Source organism: Hemicordylus capensis, chromosome 4 (genome assembly GCF_027244095.1).
Source record: "Hemicordylus capensis ecotype Gifberg chromosome 4, rHemCap1.1.pri, whole genome shotgun sequence".
In the NCBI taxonomy this organism is placed as follows: domain Eukaryota; kingdom Metazoa; phylum Chordata; class Lepidosauria; order Squamata; family Cordylidae; genus Hemicordylus; species Hemicordylus capensis.
The window spans coordinates 322,045,600-322,065,207 of NC_069660.1; the positions used below are offsets into that span (position 1 = coordinate 322,045,600).

At 67.3% G+C, this 19,608-nt stretch overlaps 1 protein-coding gene across 2 annotated transcripts; it reads left to right on the forward strand.

Annotated features, from left to right (window-relative positions):
* The first annotated feature begins 319 nt into the window (after positions 1-319).
* Positions 320-19,549, forward strand: NRBP2 (nuclear receptor binding protein 2). Of its 2 annotated transcripts, XM_053245755.1 has the most exons (18): positions 320-661; positions 8,752-8,874; positions 9,089-9,190; positions 9,653-9,742; positions 11,219-11,259; positions 11,381-11,475; positions 11,955-11,978; positions 12,194-12,277; positions 12,369-12,424; positions 12,534-12,632; positions 13,624-13,756; positions 13,872-13,977; positions 14,121-14,171; positions 14,435-14,570; positions 15,838-15,891; positions 16,529-16,592; positions 16,839-16,894; positions 17,377-19,549. In XM_053245755.1, exons 1-18 carry the CDS (start codon positions 542-544, stop codon positions 17,443-17,445), a joined length of 1,503 nt encoding a protein of 500 aa, XP_053101730.1. In that variant the 5' UTR covers positions 320-541; the 3' UTR covers positions 17,446-19,549. The 2 variants fall into 2 exon arrangements, with proteins under 2 accessions (XP_053101730.1, XP_053101729.1); XM_053245754.1 differs by lacking the exon at positions 16,529-16,592 and having other exon boundaries at positions 397-661.
* The last annotated feature ends 59 nt before the right edge of the window (positions 19,550-19,608 follow it).

A 19,608-nucleotide genomic window follows, 5' to 3' on the forward strand; every position in this document is an offset into this window, starting at 1 on the left:
CTGCTGGACCCGCCCGTCCACTCAGGATAGAACCCCCGTGGGAAGGAAGGAGGGTGCCTCTGAGCCTGTGCAGAGCGCCCGGGAGGAGAGGCAGGCCCGCGTGATGGCTCGCTCGCTGCTCTCTCGGGGCGGAGGGGCGCCTCTGCCTGCGCTTCCCAGCCACGCCGGTTCGCGGGGCGGGGCGGAGCGGAGCGAGGAGGGACAGGCGCCCCTCCAGGGAACCGGCAGCTCTTCTTGTTGTTGTTGCCGCCGCCGCCGCCGCCGCGCAGCGGGCTTGGGCGGGCAGGCAGGCAGGAGGGCGGGCGGCCGGCCGCCTTCCTGCCTGCCTGCCTGCCTGGGGTGGGGCTGCGGCTGGGACCGCCTCGGCAGCGGCGCGGGCGGAGGCAGCCTCAGCAGGGACTGGCTGGCGTAGCGGGCGGCGGCGGCGGGCCGGACAGGAGGCGGGTCGGAGGAGCAGGAGCCTCGCAGGCATCGAGCGGGAGCAGCCGCTGCGCCAGATCGCCGGCCCCCCAGCTAGGCAGGCAGGGCCGCCACCAGCAGCATGTCGGCGGCCGCGGCGGAGCAGGAGGCGGCGGCGGCGGCGGCGGCGGGGGAGAGCGAGGACGAGAGCGAGGTGCTGGAGGAGAGCCCCTGCGGCCGGTGGCAGAAGCGCAAGGAGCAGGTACGCCCGCGGGGCCGGGGCGGGCTTCCCTCCGGCCAGAGGGCTCGAGGCTCCGCGCAGCAGCACGGCAGGCCGCGGGGGCTGGTCTAGATGAGCTCCAGATGCTCTCGGCATCTGGCCGCCTCCTCGCCCCGCGCCCGTTTTGGTTCCCTGCTGCAGACCGGCGGGCGGGCGGGCGGGCGGGCGGGCTGCGTGCGAGTGCCGTGGGCCACGGGCCGGGGGTGTCTGAGCGCTCGGCGTTCTGGCCCCCCAGCTCCGAGCTTCTTTGAGCCAGCCATCAGCCCTGCAAGGTAGGCGCATCTGGAAAGGCTGCGGCTGGGTTGAGGCAGGGCGAGACGGAGGCGGCAGACCCGAAGCAAGAGAGGCCGACGCGTGGGCACTGTCGAGCAGGGGAGGCCGCTCCGAGGAGGGGTCGTCGGCTAGCCCCCTTCCGAGCGAGCCGCCCGTGGCCCTCCGCTGCAGGCCACCCAGGGCAGCAGGGGCAGCCCCGCTCGGGGTCAGGCCGGGGTCGCGGCAGGGTGGCTGACCTGATGCAGGCTCAGCGCAGGAGGCGGCAGGGAGGACCCTGCGGCGGGCGGCTCCGTTGCCACCCGGACCGGGGCGGGGGGTGTCCTTCGCTGCCGAGGCCCGAGCGCTGCTCTTGCGCTCCCAGCCCGCCCGCCCGCGCGCGCCTGGCGGTGCCGATAAGGGCCGGGCTTGCCCAGCTCGAGGCCTGCGGCAGGCTTGTCTGAGCGCTGCTCCCGCCCGGTGGGGGAAGGCGGCGAGTCCAAGCAGGCCCTCGGGAAGGAGAGACCCCCAGTGAGGAGGGGGGGTCGGCCGCCTTGATGCAGAAGAAGCCCCCAGCCAAGCCCACCCCCACCCCCGCCGCATGACATTCCCCCATGTTGTCAGCCAAACCAGCAGCCCGGTGGCCTCCTGAAACGGCCGCCTCCCCCACTGAAGCCCTGGTTGCGGGGGGGGGGGCTCCTTCTGCCGGGAGGGAGGAGCCTGCCCTGGCTTCCCCCTTGGTGCCAGCAGCAGCAGCATGGCTCATGCTGGGGGCCCCTTGGACTGGCAGGACTGCAGGAGCCCGAGGCCGAGGGGGGTCTGCCTGGCAATGCCACAAGGGGGGGCTTGCAGCCCCCCGCTTTCGGTGCCTCCCCCAAGGAGGCGGGTGCTTCTGAGGAAGCCCAGCCTGGCCCAAGCCCCGCTGGGTCCTCCTCTCCCCCCCCCAGCTGCACCTCCTGGCTCCCCCCACCTGGCAGCTTCCTCCTCTGGGCTGCTTGGATGTCCCAGGGCCCACCTGTGGCTTTCCTGGCAGTGGGAGATGTAGCCTGTCCCTTCCTGGAGGGGCTGTTCTGGACGGAGGGACCAGGGCATGGTGAACCCCCCCCCGCCCACCCCCAGGGTGCACCAGGGGGTGCATGCGGACAGGCCGTCCTGCCGTGCCTGGTGGGGGTGGCGGGGGTCAGTTCTCTCCACGAGTCTGTCAGGAGGACCGTGGCTGCAGAGTCTTCCATGGCCGGCCAGTTGTGGGGTGCCCCCCACCCTGCATTCTGCCATCCTGTCCTGGGTCAGCTCAGCTGTTGTGTGAGTTGTGGCTCAGGGATCCCCCCCCCCGCGCAGGGAGTCAGTCCGCTTCCTCCTGACCTGGGCTGCTCTGACCCCTTCTTCCCTCTTCCTCAGGCCTTCCCCTCTCATCAGGCTGCCCCCGGCCACCCCTTTTGCTCCCCCCCCCCCGCCAAAGCAGGAGGAGCTGCAGTGCAGGTTCTAGGAGTGGGAGTGGGGCACAGACACAATGTTTGTGTCTCCCTCCTGCTGGGCCTGTGGAGGCGACCCCTGTGTGTGGAAGGCCAGCCGGGGGGGGGGGAGGCGGGCCCTGGGAGGCAGCCTCCTGCCAGCTGTGTGCTGGGAAGAACATCTTGGATTGTAGAGCACCTCAGGAAATGCTCCTTGCGGCCTGGGGGCAGAGGGGGGGGGGGCGGACGGGCGCTCCTTCTCTCCTTGCAGCCACCCAAGGGGTCTCCACGCGGCCTCACAAGCCCTGGCTCCAGCCCTGGCTCCAGCCCTGGCTGTGCTCGCCTGAGGACCCTGCGGCAGATGGCAGGGTGGGCTCTTCCGCTGGGCTGATCGCCACACCACTTGGTCTCCCTGGGGAGGCTGCTGGGTCCCTCCCCACTCTCCTGCTCCCGTGACAGTCTTCCAGGCCCTCCTCTGGTTGGGAGGCGCTTCCTGGGGCTTTGCTCTGGCCAGGGCTGGTGGGGCAGGAAAGGAGGCCCGCAGCCAAAGGACAGGCCCTCCCCGGCACCGTGTGGCTGTGCACCCCAGGGCCGCCGGCTGCTGGCTCCCTCGCCCAGTCTGCGCTGGGGGTGTCAGCCTCAGAGCCCGTCTGAATCCTGCCCTCTCCACCCTCCTCTGAGTGTGTATTATGCATGCGTGTGCACACACACACACACACACACACACACACACACACAGGAGCCTGGAGAAGGGAGCGGCGTTTTCTGGCAGGTGTGTGGTGTCCCATGCAAATCTCCCTCCTCTTGCCGCAAACAGATTAGTCCATTGTTGGACAGACCTGGGTCACTGCAGGTTTCCACAGGCAAAAGGACAAGCAGGCCTGGGGAGGCCCTTGCCACTGACAGGTCTGCACAGCACCCAAGAGCTGAGTTGCCAAGGACAGCTTGTGAGCCTGATCAAGGGTGGCTGGCTTGGTCTGTTATAGAAAGAACAGCGGAGAGGCCGACATCGGGACTTCCAAAAAGCTTTTGACCAAGTTCCCCACCAAAGGCTCTTGAGTAAACGTAGCAGTCGTGGGATGATAAGGGGACAGGTTCAGGTGTGGGTTGGTAACTGGTTGAAGGACAGGAAAGAGAGGGTAGGTGTAAATGGAGAGTTTTCACAATGGAGGGAAGTAAGAAGTGGGGTCCCCCAGGGATCTGTCCTGGAACCGGTGCTCTTTAATTGATTCATAAATGATCTAGAAGCAGGAGTAAGCAGTGAGGGGGCCCAACTTGCAGAAGATACCAAACTCTTTCGGGTAGTGAAATCCAGAACGGATTGTGAGCAGCTCCAAAAGGATCTCTCCAAATTGAGGGAGTAGGTGACAAGATGGCAAATGCGGTTCAGTATTGGCAAGTGTGAAGTGATGCATATTGGGGCAAAAATCATGGGGTCGTGGTGGAAAGCTCGTTGGAAGTGTCATCTCAGTGCGTGGAAGCTGTGAAAAAGGCCAATTCCATGCTAGGGATCATTAGGAAGCGGACTGAAAATTAAACGGCCAATATTAGAATGCCCTCATACAAAACGATGGTGTGGCCACACCTGGAGGACTGCTGCATACAGTTCTGGTCACCATATCTTAAGAAAGATATTGTAGAACTGGGGAAGGTGCAGAAGAGGGCAACCCAGATGACCAGGGGCCTGGAGCACCTTCCTTATGAGGCAAGGCTACAACACCTGGGGCTCTCTAGCTTAGAAGAAAGATGGCTTAGAAGGGGAGGCATGATAGAGGTCTACAAAGTCAGGCATGGTGTGAGTGAGTGGATAAAGGTTAGGGTTGCCAGGTAGCTGCTGCCTGTGACCTTGGAGCAGGAGTTCTTCTTCCTCTCTCACAACACTGGAACAAGGGGCCATCCCATGAAACTGATGCCAGGATATTTAGGGCTGACAAAAGGGAAAGGAAGTACAGTCCCACCCCGCGCATAATCTGTCTATGGAATTCTCTGCCACAGGATGTAGTGATGGCTACCTGCTTGGGTGGCTTTAAGCAAGGCTTAGATGGGTTCACAGAGGACAGGTCCTTCCATGGCTGCTAGTTTGGATGGCTATGGGCCACCTCCAGGCTCAGAGGCAGTCTGCTTCTGAACCCCAGTGGCAGGGGAGCAGCCGCAGCCGCAGCCGAAGAGAGGGGCCTGCGCTCCCTTCTTGCCTGTGGGCTTCCCAGAGGCACCTGGGGGGCCACTGGGGGGGAAAGGAGGCTGGGCTAGCGGGGCCTCCTTGGCTCTCCTTAGGCCTGGCCTTGCCCTTCAAGGCTCACCACTGCCAGTGGGGGGGCGGGGGGGCCAAGAGCTCTGCGGCCAGATGGAGTCTTGGGCAGGGAGGGGGCTGCTTGAGCCCCAGGGTCCAGACCAGATGGCCCTACAGACCTTCCCTCCGTCTCCGTGGCAGCAGAGCCCCCAACCCGCCCTGCTCTCCTGAACATAAAGTTGAACGCCAGCTGTTGTCCCCTCTCTGCCCAAGGGCCTGGCCGCCCTGCCTGCCTCCTGCTTCCCACGCATCCTGGTCTTGGGGGAGCAGGCCAGGACCCCTCGCTTCCCCTCAGGTCTCTGCCCCACCTTGGGGAGAGTGGAATTGCTGGAGGGTGGGCCCTGCCGGGGGCATGGAGAGGGGGAAGAGCTCCTCTCCTCGGGGCGGGGGTGGGGGGTGGGCAGGAGCTTCTCTCGCAGGAGGCCGAGCCCTGGACTGGCTGATCAGCAGAGCCTTCTGCAGGCAGGCACTGACATGGAGGGTGGGGCGGAGGCTCCGGGCTTCTGCTTTGTGCAGGAGCCTTCGGCCCCACTGTGGAGGTGCAGTGTTACCTGGCCACTTGCAGCCTGGCGCCCTCTCCTCACCCCCCACCCCTTTGCCCTCTCGCTTCCTGCAACTGAGGCGGTCTCTCCCTGGAGGCAACCTTCCCTCTCAAGCCTGGAGCAGGACTGGGGTTCCTTGTTGCCTCGGACTCCCCTTGCATCCCAGCGAGGTGGGGAGGGCAGGCAGGCTCCTGATGTGCTCCTTTCACAGGAGCAGCCCAGCCCTCTCCAGGGCCTTTGGCATCCCTGCACAAAGCGAGGCAGTTGCCATGACTACCGCTGCATCAGAAGGCAGCTCTGGTACCCAACCAGCCTCTCGTTGGCTGATCAGCCAGGCCTTCTCTCCCCTCACTGGCTGCCTGGAATCAGGGGGCAAAGCAGGAAACAGCACCACACGATGGGTTCCCTGGCAAGGGCAAGGCAAGGACAGGCAGGTGCTCTGGGATGCCCGCTTGTGGGGTCCTTGTGTGCCCCAGGGGTGCAGCATTCCTTCAGGCGCCATTGCTGACCCAACGGGGCATGTGATGTTGTGCATCAAGGCGCAGCTGCTGCCTGGGCCATCAGCCCGCAGTGGGAGGCAGCTCTGTGGTGCCAGGCTGGGGGTGTGAAGGGTCCTTTCCTCCCCCCCTCCATCTCTTGGGTGGCCCTTTGGCCCTCCACAGCAGTGCCTTGCCAGGAAAGTAAAGTGTGCCATCAATTTTGACTCCTGGCACCCACAGATTAGCCCTGTAGTTTTCTTTGGTAGAATACAGGAGGGGTTGACCATGGCCTCTTCCCACACAGTGTGAGATGAGGCCTTTCAGCATCTTCCAATATCACTGCTGCCCAATATAGTTGCTTCCCATGGTCTGGGTAGTCAAGCATTTCCCTGCTGCGCCACTTAAGGGTTGCCATATTCTGCCGTGCCAAATCTGGTTGCCTACTTTGCATATTATGTCAGTTGGCTGGAAATTAATTTCTGAGCAGAAGTGTGACTGCATGTTTTGCTCCATAACTCCGCTTCTACAAGGGCTAGAGCTGAGCCTTTTTAAAAGGGGGGAAAAATGAAAGCTGAAATCCGGGCAGATCTGGGTGAGATCCTTAAAATCCAGGTGAAACCCAGAATTCCGGGGGGCAGGGCCACTCTGCCTGCCAGGATATTCCGACTCCAGCCTCTCGGGAGTGCCCTTCCTGGGGAGGGTTTCCCGGCTGGGGCCCAGCAATCTTTTCCTTGCCTGCTCCTCTTTTCCCTGCTCCTCTTTTCCTTGCCATCTTGCCCTCTGCCTCCCGTTCCCCACCGCAGGCCTGCCCCGCCCATCCTGACTTCCTGACTCCCCCCCCCCTTCCTTGGGGACCCTCCTTGGCCAGGAAGTCTTCGGCTTGGCCTTCTTCTGTATGTCCCTTTACTCCCCTTTCCCTTCCCCCCCCCAGCTCCTTATTCTGTGTAACTCTTCCCTTCTTAATAAAGTTCATCTAATCAGAAGTGGCTTCAGTCTGGTTCTCAAAGGATCTGGAGGGTGACGTGCAAAGCTCTGCCCCACGTGCCTTGTGAGGGCCGAGCCCGATGGAACTCCTTGGCTTTGGGAAGAGCGCGCTGTGTGTCGGCGGCAGCTGGGTTCTGAGGTCCCCAGCTGCACAGTGCCGGGCCAGGCCGCTCTAGGGTGTGTTGGGGCCATGTCGGAGCCCGGTCAGCGGCCCTAGATCGGTCGTCAGGTGGTGGCAGCCTACCCCGAAGGAGCGGCATGTTCCTAACGTGGGACCAGAGCAGTCTCTCTTGTGGGAGACACATGAGCACTGTCAGAGGTTCCCTTCAGGGACTGATGGAGCCACTCTGGGAAGAGCCGAAGGTTCCACGTCCCCAGAGCGGGGGGCCGAGAGAGACTCCTGCCTGCAGCCTTGGAGGAGCTGCTGCCAGTCTGGGTAGACCATCCTGAGCGAGAGGGAGCAGGGGCCTGACTCAGTCTCTGGCAGCTGCCTCTGCCCCTGTGAGAGCAGGTCCCAGGGAGCAGACGTCAGTCTGTCGGGCAGAGTGGCTGGCCCATCCTCCGGTGAAGGGATCCAGGTCTGTGACGGCTCCTCTGCAGGCGGCATGCAGGAGCCGCCCAGAGCGCAGGAGGGCCAGGCCAGCCGACCTTCTGAGCTGAGGCTGGTTCCTCAGAGGCCCCAACCAGGAGGAGGTGGGGCTCCCCCAGAGACCCCCCTCCTGCCCTCCTCCTCTTCAGCAAGGCGGGGCCATGGGGCCCTTGGGCAGGGCAGGGGCCCCTTTGGTCCTCTGCGGCTGCAAGGGGCATGGGCGGGGGGCCTCCCTTCCCCACCACTGGCCTCCTCCCCGGGCCGTGGGGGAGAGCGTCCCCCGAGGAGGAGACCAGCCTGGGCTGAAGGGGGCTGCCTCCCAATGCTCCTTGTTGCCCAGCGGGGGGGGGGGGGCTGGGGAGGAAGGTGCCTGCAGAGCAGGGCTGGCTGGCTGGCCCTTCGCCTTCGCCGCCCCGGTGGGAACAAGGGAGCCCCTTTGTCTCCTGTGGCGGGAGCTGGGCCAGGAGCTGGCAGGCCACCATCTCCCCGCTTCATGAACTCACTGGCTGCCGCCTGCCTGCCTGCCTGCCTGCCCCTTCCTTGGCCCAGAGGGGGGCCAGGCGCCTGGGGGCTGCCCTCAGGCTTGGCAGAGCCCTGGCAGAGGGAGGGCGGCAGCGGGAGCGTGGCCTTTGGGCCAGGGGACAGGCTGGCCTTTCAGCAGCTGCCTGGGCAGCAACTGCTCTGGGCCCCACCAGCTGCTGGCGCTGCCGCTGGAAGGGGGCGAGTGGAGGTGTGGGCCCCGCAGGGCAGAGCCGAGCCGTGGGGAAGTGCAGAGGCCCAGCTGGGGGTGGGGGGCATGATCCCAGAGCACGCGGGGGGCACCTTCTCCGCCCCGGGTTCCTCTGCCTTCCCCTCTGGCCATCCCAGTGGCCCCCTGGAAGCCGAGGCCGGGCCCAGTGCCAGGCCTGCCAGGCCGGCCGGTGACCTCCAGGGGCCCAGCAACTGTCGGGCCTCCCCTGCCAATCCGTGCTGCCGTCCCGCTCTGCCTGCTCTGCGCTTTGGGCTTGAGGCGGCTGCTTGCTGGGGCGGGGGGGGGGGCTGTGCTCTTCCTGTGCAGGGCAGAACCTCAGAGCCTCCCCCAAGCAGGCTGGGGTGGGGCCGAGCTGGAGTTGCAGTGGGTCAGGCCACAGTGGGCCCATCTACTCCCCCATCCTCTTTCCAGCCATGGCGGCTGGAGGGGGCTGGGAATCCCACCTGTTGGGGGCCTTGAAGGCAGCCACCCCCCCCCACGGAAACTGGTGTTCTAGCCACAAAGTGGCCTAAGCCATAGAGAGGTCCAGGTGAGCTCCTGGCCGTGGCCAGCACTGCTCCCCCCCCCGTCATGGGCACGTGCTGCAGAATCCAGGTGCTCCACTGCCCAGGAGTCTTTGCTCAGCCTGGCTGGTGGGGGGGGGGCTCTCCTTGGCCAGCCAGGGCCCCACCTCCAGCCATCCCCCCAGGCTGATGATGCTGATGCCTCTCCCCTTCACCCCCCACCCCCCCCCGCAGGTGAACCAGGGCAACCTGCCGGGCCTCCAGAGCACCTTCTTGGCGATGGACACGGAGGAGGGTGTGGAGGTGGTGTGGAACGCGCTGCAGTTCACAGACAAGGCGGCTTTCAAGGCCCACGAGGTGAGGCCCGGCTGGGGGGGGGGCTGGCCATCCTGCCCGGGGCGGCTGCTCTCTCTTCCCCGCCTGGGGTGGGGCTGCCCGGTCCTACCTCCATCCCGGCTGCCCCGGAAGGCGACTCTCTTCTCCCCCACCCAAACCTGCAACAGCAGCCCCCCCGCCTCCCCCGCCCACCATTCATGGCCTGGAGGCTGACACGCACACTCCCCCCCCCCAGGAGAAGATCAAGACCATGTTTGAGCAGCTGGTGGTGGTGGACCACCCCAACATTGTGAAGGTCCATAAATACTGGCTGGATGTGAAGGAGACCATGGCCCAGGTGAGGGGGCGGGCAGGGGGCGCGGGTCCCCCAGGCCTGCAAGAGCGGCTGCCTTCCCTCGAGGAGGGGGGCTGTGGAAGTGCTCCGTGGCTTGGGGGAGGAGGCAGCAGGCCCAGCCCCAACCCCAACCCCTGGCGGCAGCATCTCGAAAGCCTGCTGCTGCTGCCGCCACTCGGGGCCCAAGAGCCTGACCCAGTGGGGGGCCGTGCCCCCCTTCGAAAGAGGCCCCACGATTCACTGCCTCCGGGCCAGGACCTTTGCTGCCCAGTCATGGCCCACCAGAGGGAAGGCGCGGCCACTTTCCCCGGGGGGGGGGTGTCCTGGGGCTGCAGGCCTAGGACCGTCCTGGGGTGCAGGCTTCTTGTGGCAGAGTGGGTGCCAGGTGGGGGGTGCCCAGCGGCCTCTGTGTGACACCCCCCCCCGCCGTGTGAGTGAGGGTCTGCTCGTGGTCTCTTCCCACAGGTGATCTTCATCACGGAATACGTGTCCTCTGGCAGCCTCAAGCAGTTCTTGAAGAAGACCAAGAAGAACCACAAGGCGATGAACGCCAGGGTAGGTGCTCCCCACCCCACCCCACCTGGGGGCAGCAGGAGGGGGGGCAGGCTCACCCCCACCCCCTAGCCAAGCGGGCAACATGATGCCCACCCAGTCACCTGGAGCAAGGCCCCTGTTTGGACCCCACAGCAGCTGAAGTGGGGAGGAGGGGAGCTAATAATGAGCCCCTCACTGCGGAGGAGGAGGGAGGTCCTGGCCTTGGGAGAACAACTCCCCCCCCAATGGATGGGGGTCTGGGGTGGGGGACACTCCTTTGGACACTTGGGAGGCTGAGTGCAGCTGCGGATGCTGGGGGGGGGCGCGGGAAGAGACTCCATCCTTGGTGATAAAGAGCAGGAGCCGGGCCCTGCGCCCTGCTGGGGGTTCCTTCCCCAGAGGGATGGGGTGCTGCGGAGCCCCCCCCGCCCATGTGCTCCCTCCAGGCCGGGGGGGGGGTTCAGGCAGAAGCTGCTGGAAGCTCCCCCCTCCAGCTCCAGAGCAGAGTCCTCTTGCTGCAGTCCTCCGATATAACCGTGGAAGCCTTTGTTTACAAGAGCGGGGTATAAATGTAAAAATCATCATCATCAGCATCATCAGCAGGAAGCAACTGAGCATCTCTCAGCTGGTACCAGTTGCCCGCCTTCTCTTGCTGGTTGCCCCTTCCCTCCTCTCCCTGGAGGTGCCAGCGAGTTCTACGGGCCCCTCGTGCAGCAGCGTAGCTCCTTCAGAGGCAAAGGCGGCCTGCCTGGGCAGAGAGGGCGTCAGCCCCTCCGCTTCCAGCGTGGAAGGGGCACAGGGAGTGATGGGACTCGGTCTTAAGACGGCTGTGCTGTGGTCCCCCAGGCCCCAGCTGTGGGGCAGACTGCCCTCCCCACGCGGATGGTCTGCATGGGGATGTCACGCCCAAGGAACGCCCACGGAGGCTGCAGCGCAACCCCAGCTGAAGGGGGTGATATTGCTGAAGAGGAAAGAGGAAAGGAGAGGAAAGACGCCCTGGCTCTCTCTCCAAGGGGGCTGAATGGATAGATGGGGCGGGGGGCGGGGGGGGGGAGAACCCAGGAAGGCCGGGCTCCTAGAGCAGGGGCAAGCAGGGACAGGTGAGGAGACCTCCCCCCCCCTCCCAGCGATGCCCCTCGTGGTCAGTAGGATAGTCGAAGCCGCTCCCCCCCCACCTGCAAAGAAGAGGCCCCCCAGCCCACCTCTGTGCTCACTGCACTGGCCTCCACCGCCACGTGGCCAGCAGGCCGGCATGGGGGGGCTCCGAATCCTGCTTGTGGGGCAAGCAGAACTAACCGGCTGTTGGTTCACTGGGAAAAGGCTGCCCGGAGCCCATCTCCTCTTTGCCTCCTTGCTGGCAAGTTGTGGGGGGCTCCCCATGTGTGGGGGCAGGCACCCCCCCCGCCCCGCTCCAGATGTTGAGCTTTCACCCAGGCTGCTTGGGGGGGGGTGCCTCCTCCCCCTCCCCCTCCCCTCTCACTGCTCTCCCCTCCCCAGGCCTGGAAGCGCTGGTGCACACAGATCCTCTCGGCTCTGAGGTGAGTCCTGGGTGCCCCCCCACCCCCAGCCCCCCACCCCCGGAGCGGTGCTGCTGCTGCTGCTGCTGCTGCTGCTGGAGGGCCCGGCCCAGCGCCTCCCCTGGCCTCTCTCCCTCCGCAGCTACCTGCACTCCTGCCAGCCGCCCATCATCCACGGCAACCTCACCAGCGACACCATCTTCATCCAGCACAACGGGCTGGTCAAGATCGGCTCAGGTGAGCAGGAGGGGCAGGGAGCCCAGCGCGGGGGGAGGAGCGGGGCGGGGCGGAGGCGGCCTCCGCCGGGGGTCTTGCCATCCCCGAGGGGCCTGCCAAGGGGGGCCCACCGGCAAGGGAGGCCGGAGCGCTCCCCCCACACCTGGCCTTCAGAGGGAGATGGAGGCTCCTCTTGAGCCCGGCTCGGCCTTGGGGCTCCCCAGCAGACCCTCGGCCAGGAGCCAGACCCCCCCCCCCGGGGGCCCAGCTCAGAAGGGTTGCTCTTCTGCTCTCGGCGCCTTTGGGCTCTCTGAGGTGCCCATGTGCTGGGGCCCCAGAGGAGACCCCCCCTCCTGCCTTGGCCTGCAGAACGCCACGGGCTGGGGGGGGTGGGGGCTCACCAGCTCCCCCCACCCGCTTTGCACAGAGCTGGGCAGTGATGCCTCCCTCCCTCTCTCTCTTTCTCTCCCCCCGCCCCCGCCTCCTCCTGGCCTCCCCAGTTTGGCACAGGGTCTTTGCAAGTGGTGAGTGAAGAAGCCTCTTTGGACCGGCCTCAGTCCTCCCCCCCCCCGCCAGCGCCCTGGCTGCTGTCAGGAGCTTTCAGCCCCTGGGGAAGGTGGTTGTGGGGTGGGGCTTTCCTGGGCCGGGGGGGGGGGGGCTCAGCCCATTCCCCCTGCCTGGAGGACGGGCAGCCCTGGCCCCGCCCCTCGCACCGCCTGCTCTCTGTCTCCTCTTGCAGCCATCCCAGCGGAGCTGCGCAGCCCCCTCCGAGCCGAGCGAGAGGAGCCACGCAACCTCCACTTCTTCCCCCCGGAGTACGGACGTGAGTGCGGGAGACGCCCTTCCTCCCTGGGCAGCGGGGGGGCTCAGGGGCCGGGGCCGGCTGGGCCTTCATGCTCTCCTTGGCTCTCCAGGTGTGGCCGACGGGACGGCGGTGGACGTCTTCTCCTTTGGGATGTGTGCGCTGGAGGTAGGCGAGTGGCTGGAGGGAGGGCCACTGGGGAGTCCTCCGCCCAGGGCCGCTCCTTGCCCGGCTGCAGCCCTGCCCCTCCTCCTCCTCCTCCTCCTCCGCCCCACAGATGGCGGTGCTGGAGATCCAGCCCAACGGGGACTCCTGCTGTGTGACCGAGGAGGCGATCGAGCGGGCCAGGCACTCTCTGGACGACCCCAACATGCGGGTGAGGAGCGGCTGCCGGGCCCCCCCTGCAGCTGGGGGGCTGGGGCTCTGGCGGGGGGAAGGGGGTGGCAGCAGCCCCACGGAGGAGGAGCAGCTGCGAGGGGCTGCCCTCCAGCGCCTGGGGCAAAATGTGGCCCCTTCTGCCTGTCGGGGCAGCTGGAGGGAGGGCTGGCGCTGGGGCCTGCACTGCTTGCATCGGGCCAGAACCCAGCAGCTCCGTGCCCTGGAATGAACCCAGGTTGCTGTTTGAGGCCCGCTCTGGCTGGCAGCAGCTCTCTGGCTTCCCAGGCAAAGACGGGGCCTTCCCCGCTGCTGCTGCTGCCGCCGGGGGCTGAGTCGGTGGCTCCTACTTGCAGAGCAGGACTTGTGCCCCTGGGCTGCAATGCGGCCCCCTGGCGGCAGCAGCACATGCCTGAAGCCCCTGCCTGCTGAGTCAGACCAGCTTCTGCAGATCGTGGCTCTCCGGGGGGGGCCTCTTTCCCAGCTCTGCACCCGAGAGCCACCTCTCAGGCGGCCTCCCCCTCTGGGCTGTGCTGGAGGGATGTCTGTCCGCCCCCCCCCCCGGCCAGACAGCAAACCCACAAGTGGGAGATTTGATGCCTCCCCGCCGCCCCCGCCCCCCCAACCGGCTCCCTGTGAAATGCAGCGGGATGCCCGGGCCAAGGCAGCCCTTCATCCCGGAGCCGGGCAGGAGCGCTGCAGCCAGGCCTGGGGAACTGCCCCCCACCCTCCAGGGCCGCCTCGCTGTGGGTGAGCTGGGAGCAGCGCAGCTGGGGAGCCCCCTGGGAGCTCTTTCAAGGGGGACACGGGCGGCCTCCACGTGGAGGCCCTGGTGGCTGGCCGGCCATTTCTGCCGGCCCCGAGGTGGGGGGCCTCTGCCACGGAGGAACTCCTCACCAGCCACGGGGGCTGCTCTGCCCAACCCGCCACCCCTGCCGTGGGGGGGGCTCTGCTCCTTAACTCCCCCCCACCCCCCGCCGGTGTCCCCACAGGAGTTCATCCTGGGCTGCCTCCTCCCGAACCCGGACAGGCGGCCCACGGCCCACAACCTGCTCTTCCACCGGGTCCTCTTTGAGGTGCACTCCCTGAAGCTGCTGGCGGCCCACTGCTTCATCAGCAACCAGTGTGAGTGGGGGGGCTGGGGAGTGGGGAGGAGAACGCAGCCCTCCCGGAGGGCAGTCTGGCTGGCCCCGAAGGGCCCCACCAGCTTGCGGGCCCCGCCCGTCTCTCTCTGCTGCAGACTTAATGCCCGAGAATGTCGTGGAGGAGAAGACCAAGGCGCTGGACCTCAACATGGTGATGGCGGAGATCCAGCGGGAGGGCCCCCGGCCCCCTGTGCAGTGGAGGTGGGCAGCCTGGGCTCCCCTGCCCCCCGGGGGGGGCGGTGATGGAGGAGGAGGAGGGCGGCCCCGAGAGGGGAGGGGAGGGGCAGAGCGGGCACATCTCCCCCCCCCCGGCCAGCACCTTCCTGGTCCTCTCCTCTCTCCAGATACTCGGAGGTCTCTTTTCTGGAGCTGGACAAGTTCCTGGAAGATGTGAGGTGAGCTGCTGCCGCTGCCGCTGCTGCTGCCGCTGGGGTCCAGAGCCCAGGTCTGCTCTGCTGGGGGGGGAGCAGTCTGCTTGATTCCAGGCCCCCCCCCAGTGGTCACATGGTGAGGGGGGGCTGCAGGAGGACCAAGCGCCTGGGCTCAGCTCCAGCACCCGCCTCGTGCTGGGAGGGGGGCTGGGAGTGCTGCAGCCCCCCCCCCAGGGACCGAAGGGGCAGCCTGGGTGACTCTCCGGGGACGTGGCTCTTTCTGGCAGGAACGGGATCTACCCCCTGATGAACTTTGCCACTGCCCGGCCCCACGCGCTCCCCGGGGTGACCTTCCCGCCCGCCGAGGACCCTCAGAAAGCCAAGACCCCCACACCAGAGCCCTTTGACGTAGAGACAAGGAAGGTGAGAGCCGGGGGGGGGCAGGCGGGGTGGGGGGGGGCTGGCCTCTCTCCGCCCCAGCTCCTGTGGGGAAGCCTTTCCCAACCACAGCCTGGGGAGGAGGAGGCGGCAGAAGGAAAGGGGCCCTCTGGATCTGTGGAGGCTGCTGCCTGTGGGGACGGGCTGCAGAGGCTGGCTCCTTCCTCCTACAAGCTGCTGCCCCACAAAACTGGCACGGAACGGGCTTCCCCAGACCCCCTTCTGAGTCTCTGACCCCCACCCCCGCTTTCCTGTGGGAACCGGTTGCTCCTCTGAGTCTGTGGCCAGCCCACTCCTCCTTCCGGGGTGGAGTGGGGCAGAATAGGGCCTGCCCCAAGCCCAGAGCTTTCCAGGGCGCAACGGAAAAGGCCTTGGGGCCCCCAAGAAGCCAGTGCTTGCAGGGGGGGGGCCCAGTCGGGGGGGCAGGCCCAGGCCCCGTCGCCAGGCAGGGCTGGGAGTGACGGCTGGGGCTGCTGCCAGCCAGTGTGTAGAGGCTTCTGGGCTAGACAGAGCAGAGCCCCGAGCTGGCAGGAGGCAGCGGCGTGCCTGGGAGCAGCCAGTGGCAGGGGGAGTCTGGCTCTGGCCCCTGCAGCCGGCGGGGGGGGGGGAGGAGGAGGGCGCTCCTGCAGCCAAGGAGAGGGATCCGCTGGGGGCGCTGGGAAGGGGAGGGCGGGGCGAGCCAAGCGCCAGTCCAGCGGCCCCCGTGGGCCCCAGGCCGGCCTCCCTTGGGAGCCATGGCAGAGCCCCCCCCCCACCGCCTGGCCCTGCTCCAGCCACTCCCCACCTCAGGAGGAGGTCTTGGGCCGTCCTGCCGGGAGATCTCTGCTCCAGGCCAGAAGCAGCCTTGGCCCAGGGAGAGCACGAGGCCAGAGCGGCTGCTGGCCCAGGGGCCGGCTCGGAACATGCAGGCCTCCGCTGCTGGCCTGGGCTGCGGAGGGAGGGGGAGGCGGCCCCATCACAGCTGGCCAGGAGGGGAGGCTGGCCCAGGAGAGCGGCGGGGGGGGGGGCGCCTGCTGCCTGTTTGGGAACCCAGGAGCAGGGAGAGGCTGGCCAGTGCCCGGGTCGGCACGGAGGGCGCTGTGCAGAGGCCCAGAGCTGCCTCCATGGCACTCCCTGGGTGGCCGCCAGCAGCAGCAGCAGCAGCTTGGAGCCAGGGCTGCCAGCGGGGCCTGGCACGCCGACATTGCCCCAGCAGCAGGGCTGCAGCTTGGGCCCTCCCCGCCCTGAGAGGATGGTGTCTCTGCTTCCCCAGGTGGTCCAGATGCAGTGCAGCATGGAGTGGAGCGCAGAGAAGAGGCAGCGGCACGTAGGTCTCCGGCCCCTCTCTGCAAGGGGGAAGGCCTGGGGCTGGGGGGGGGCCTGGCTGCCTCAGCCCCCAGCAGCTGGGAAATGCCCCTGCCTGCCTGCCTGCCTGCCTGCCTGCCGCTGGGGCTGGGCTGGATGGAGCCCCGCTCGGAGGTGGCAGCTCCTGCCATGCTCGGCCCCAAAGCGGCAGGCCGCTGGGGACCGTGCAGTGATGCCGAAGGGACAGCCGGGGCGGGACAGAGCCGCCAGGAAGTGGGCGTGGAGGCTGCTGCTCAGGGGCAGAGGAGCGTCCGCTGGGCACACGGAGGGCCCCTGGCAGGCAGCCTCTCCTGGTGGGGCTGGGCCAGACGCCTGCCCGGAGCCCCGGGGAGCTGCTGCCAGTCAGAGCGGCAGGACTGGCCGAGATGGGAACAGGGTCCCTGCCCTCAGGCTGTTTTTTCCAGGAGTTTGAAGAAAGAGCCCTTTGGGGAGAGATGGTGACTCGACCTTGAGCCATGAGGTTTGGCAGGGAGGGCCTCAGAGTGGGCTTGCTTTCCTGCAAGGCCCGGGAAATGTCTGCCCACTCTAAGGAAGGGCCGGCCGGCCGGCCACCCGCCTCCGGCCAGCCCGGCTCACCCCGCCCTCTCGGTCTGTTGCAGCTCAGCCTCCTCCTCGTCCTGGAGGACAAGCTGCACCGCCAGCTAAGCTACGACCTGCTGCCAGGTGAGGCTGCCTTCCAGGGCGGCAGGTAAAGCCGCCCGCCCGCCTGCGTCAAGTGGCACAGCTCCGCTGGCTGGCAGGTGTCCGGCTGGCCTCCCCCCGAGCGCAAAGTCCTGGCAGAAGGGCAGGGGAGCCTCCCAGCCGGCCAGGCAACCCCCCATGGCTGGCCTGCCCTCTGAGGGGGCCTCCCCCCAGCCCCAGCCCCAGCCCGCCTGCCTCTCCTCACGGGCCTCCCGTTCTCCTCCTCAGCGGACCATCCCAGGGCGCTGGCGGCTGAGCTTGTGCACTACGGCTTCATCTGTCAGGTGAGCGTCTCCGTCACCCCCAGCCAAGACGGGAACCAGCCTCCCCGGAGCCAGGCGCTGGGGATGGGCCCTTCCATGGGCCTCCAGACAGGTCCAGACACCGGGGGGGGGGGGGTGGCGGTAGGGAAGGGCTGGGAAAGGGGGCACGTGCCCCTCGCCTTCCATAAAAGCCTTCGGGGTGACATGCGCCCCCGGACCCGGCCCTTCCGGCCCAAGGGGGGAAGGGGCGGCGGGGAGGTCCAGGGCCATCCCGAAGGCTTTTCTGGACAGCGGGGAGAGGGGCCGGCACAGCCCCAGCCTGCGCAGAAGGCGCTGGGAGGAGTGGGCGGCCCGGCCGGGCCCTGCAGGAGGCAGCCCAGCGTCTGGGGCGAGGGCTCTCTGCGAGCCGGGCTCTCTGCGAGCCGGGGGGGGCCCTCCCTCCCTCCCTGACCCCCCCTCCCTGCCTCCCTCCCTGACCCCCCCTCCCTGCCGCTCTCCTCTAGGATGACTGCGAGAAGCTGAGCCTCTTCCTTGAAAATGCCTTCCACAAGCACCAGCCTCCGCTCTCGTGACCTGGGCCGGAGGGCTGCCCCGGAGAAGGATGAGCCAGGCCCAGCGGGGGGGGAGGCCCCACTCTGCTGGCCTGACCTCTGCCCCCAGCCGGAGGAAGAGGAGCAGGCCGCCAAGGGCCGGCTGCCACACCCTGGACTGACGCCCAGCCGGGGACGCACCTGAGGAGCTCCTGCCTGCCCCCTTCCCAGCAGCTCCCCATCTCTCTCTCTCTCTCTCTCTCCTGCTCTGGCAGGGGCAGGCAGGTGGGGGAAGAAGCACAGGCTCCCAAGGGGCAGGCGGTCCCTCTGGCTCGGCAGAACCGCCCCCCGCCCCCCACGGACATCGGCTACCAAGGGAGAGATGGGGCTGGCCTGAGGGAGGAGGGTGGGCCTCTGGCAAAGCAACGCTCCTGGCGGCCCCAGGCCACCCCTGCAGAGGGTCAGGGTCGGGGGGGGGGGGGAAGGCTTCTCCCTGGAGGCAGCTGGGCTGGGAGGAGAAGTGGGCCGGGCCCCCTGAGTTTCGACCCTGCTCAGGTGGGCCGCGACTCTGCGCTGCTCAGCCAGGGCTGGCCTTGCCCCCCGAGTGCTGCCGCCCGGGTGTGTGTCTCTCGCTTCTGCCCTCCCACGGCTGCTGGCCTCGGGCACCTTGCATGGATGGTGCCAGATCGCCCCCCCCCCCCGCTGCTGTGCTGTCCGCGCTCTGCTTCGCCCGCGTCTGCGAGAGCAACCCGTCCAGTTAAATATTAAAATATAATGGGCCCCTTGGGGGCAGATCTGCCAGCCGCCCGCCTCCTATCCATCCCTTGGGGGAAGCAGCAGCAGCAGCAGCAGTGGTTGTGGGGTGTTGCCAGTGGCAGCTTCCCTCTGGAGAGGGCAAGCTCAGTGGAGGGGCTGACCTGCTCCCTGCCCCCCAGACAGAGCCAGGAGTCCCACCCAGCTCAGCAGCAGGCGCTGGTGCCCGTCCCAGGGGAGAGCGGCGGCTTCTCCTCCTGGTCGCTGAGCACCCCGGGGAGGGTGTGGGAGGCGGGAGCGAGAAGCCCCTTGGGAGGGGCAGCCGGCCAGAGGGCTCACCTCCTCCTCCCAGCTGGCAGAGGAGAGGAGGGTCTGGGCACCCAGGTGGGCTGGGAGGGAGCCCGCTGCTGCCGCTTGGGCTGGGATCCGGCCTCCGGAGCGCTGCTGCTGCTCTCCTGGCTGACATGAAGCCCAGCTCTCGCCTGCTCCGCGGGTGGAGGAGGAGGAGGAGGAGGAGGACCAGCCTGCAGGACCCCCTCCCTGGCTGTCTCTGGGGGTCGACTGACTCGCCCAAGGCCTGGTTCCAGGGAGGAGCAGCATGCCAGGAGGGGAGGAGCCTGCTTTCCTCCGAACACTGACCGGGGCCACAGCTCCCACCTCCTGCCCCCCAGGACACCCCCGAATGGCTCGCAGGCCAGAGGGGGAGGGGGGCACCGAGCACCCCCCAGCAACTGCAGGCGCGTTGGGTGGGCTTGAGCTTAGCTCCGTCTCTGGAGCCTTGGAGCACTTTTGTGCTGCGCTCGGAGAGAAAGAGCCGGGGCAGAAGAGTAGCCTGGCAGGAGAGCAAGCCAGGCTGGCACCCGAGGAGGGGTCCAGGCACAGGCAGGAGGGCTGCGGCTATGCTGTGTGGGCCTGCCCTCCCTGGGCACCATGACGCCTCCCGATGGGCTGTGGGAACCAGGAGCAGCCGGCGTCACGGCTCCACGCTGATGAGCTTCATCTCCGCCTCACAGGCCTGGAGCCCAGAGAGAGGCAGACTCGCAGAAAGTTGACCCGCAACGGAGAGCGAGGGCTCTTTGGCACAGGGACCGCTAAGGGGGCCCCCACGGCTGTGGCATCCGTGGCTCGGGGAAAGTGAGCGGGGTGCACCGCTCCCCTTTGCTTCAGGCGAAGCAGCAGGCCCCAGGGAAGCAGAAGCGCCACAGGCTGTGGAACAATCTGCCACCAGCCCGCTGGGGGAACAACCCAAGAAAGGGATCGATTCCGGGGAGGGGAGGCACATCAGCAGAGACTGCGAAGAGGAAAGGCGGGGATGCCCTACTGGAGATTGCGTTGTGCTGGAGCGGTCGTTGTTTCTGCGAAAACGGACAGATTAAACCTTGACAAAACGGCAGCCTCTTTCTAGTTCATTTGCTCCTCTCTCTTCACCTGCCCCCAAGAAGACACCGAGCA

Bases quoted from the DNA above. Each gene is read 5' to 3' on its own strand.
- NRBP2 (XM_053245755.1), top strand. From the start codon at position 542: ATGTCGGCGGCCGCGGCGGAGCAGGAGGCGGCGGCGGCGGCGGCGGCG. The intron at 8,875-9,088 runs GTGAGGCCCGGC...CCCCCCCCCCAG, and splicing joins CGGCTTTCAAGGCCCACGAG to GAGAAGATCAAGACCATGTT. The intron at 12,278-12,368 runs GTGAGTGCGGGA...TTGGCTCTCCAG, and splicing joins CTTCCCCCCGGAGTACGGAC to GTGTGGCCGACGGGACGGCG.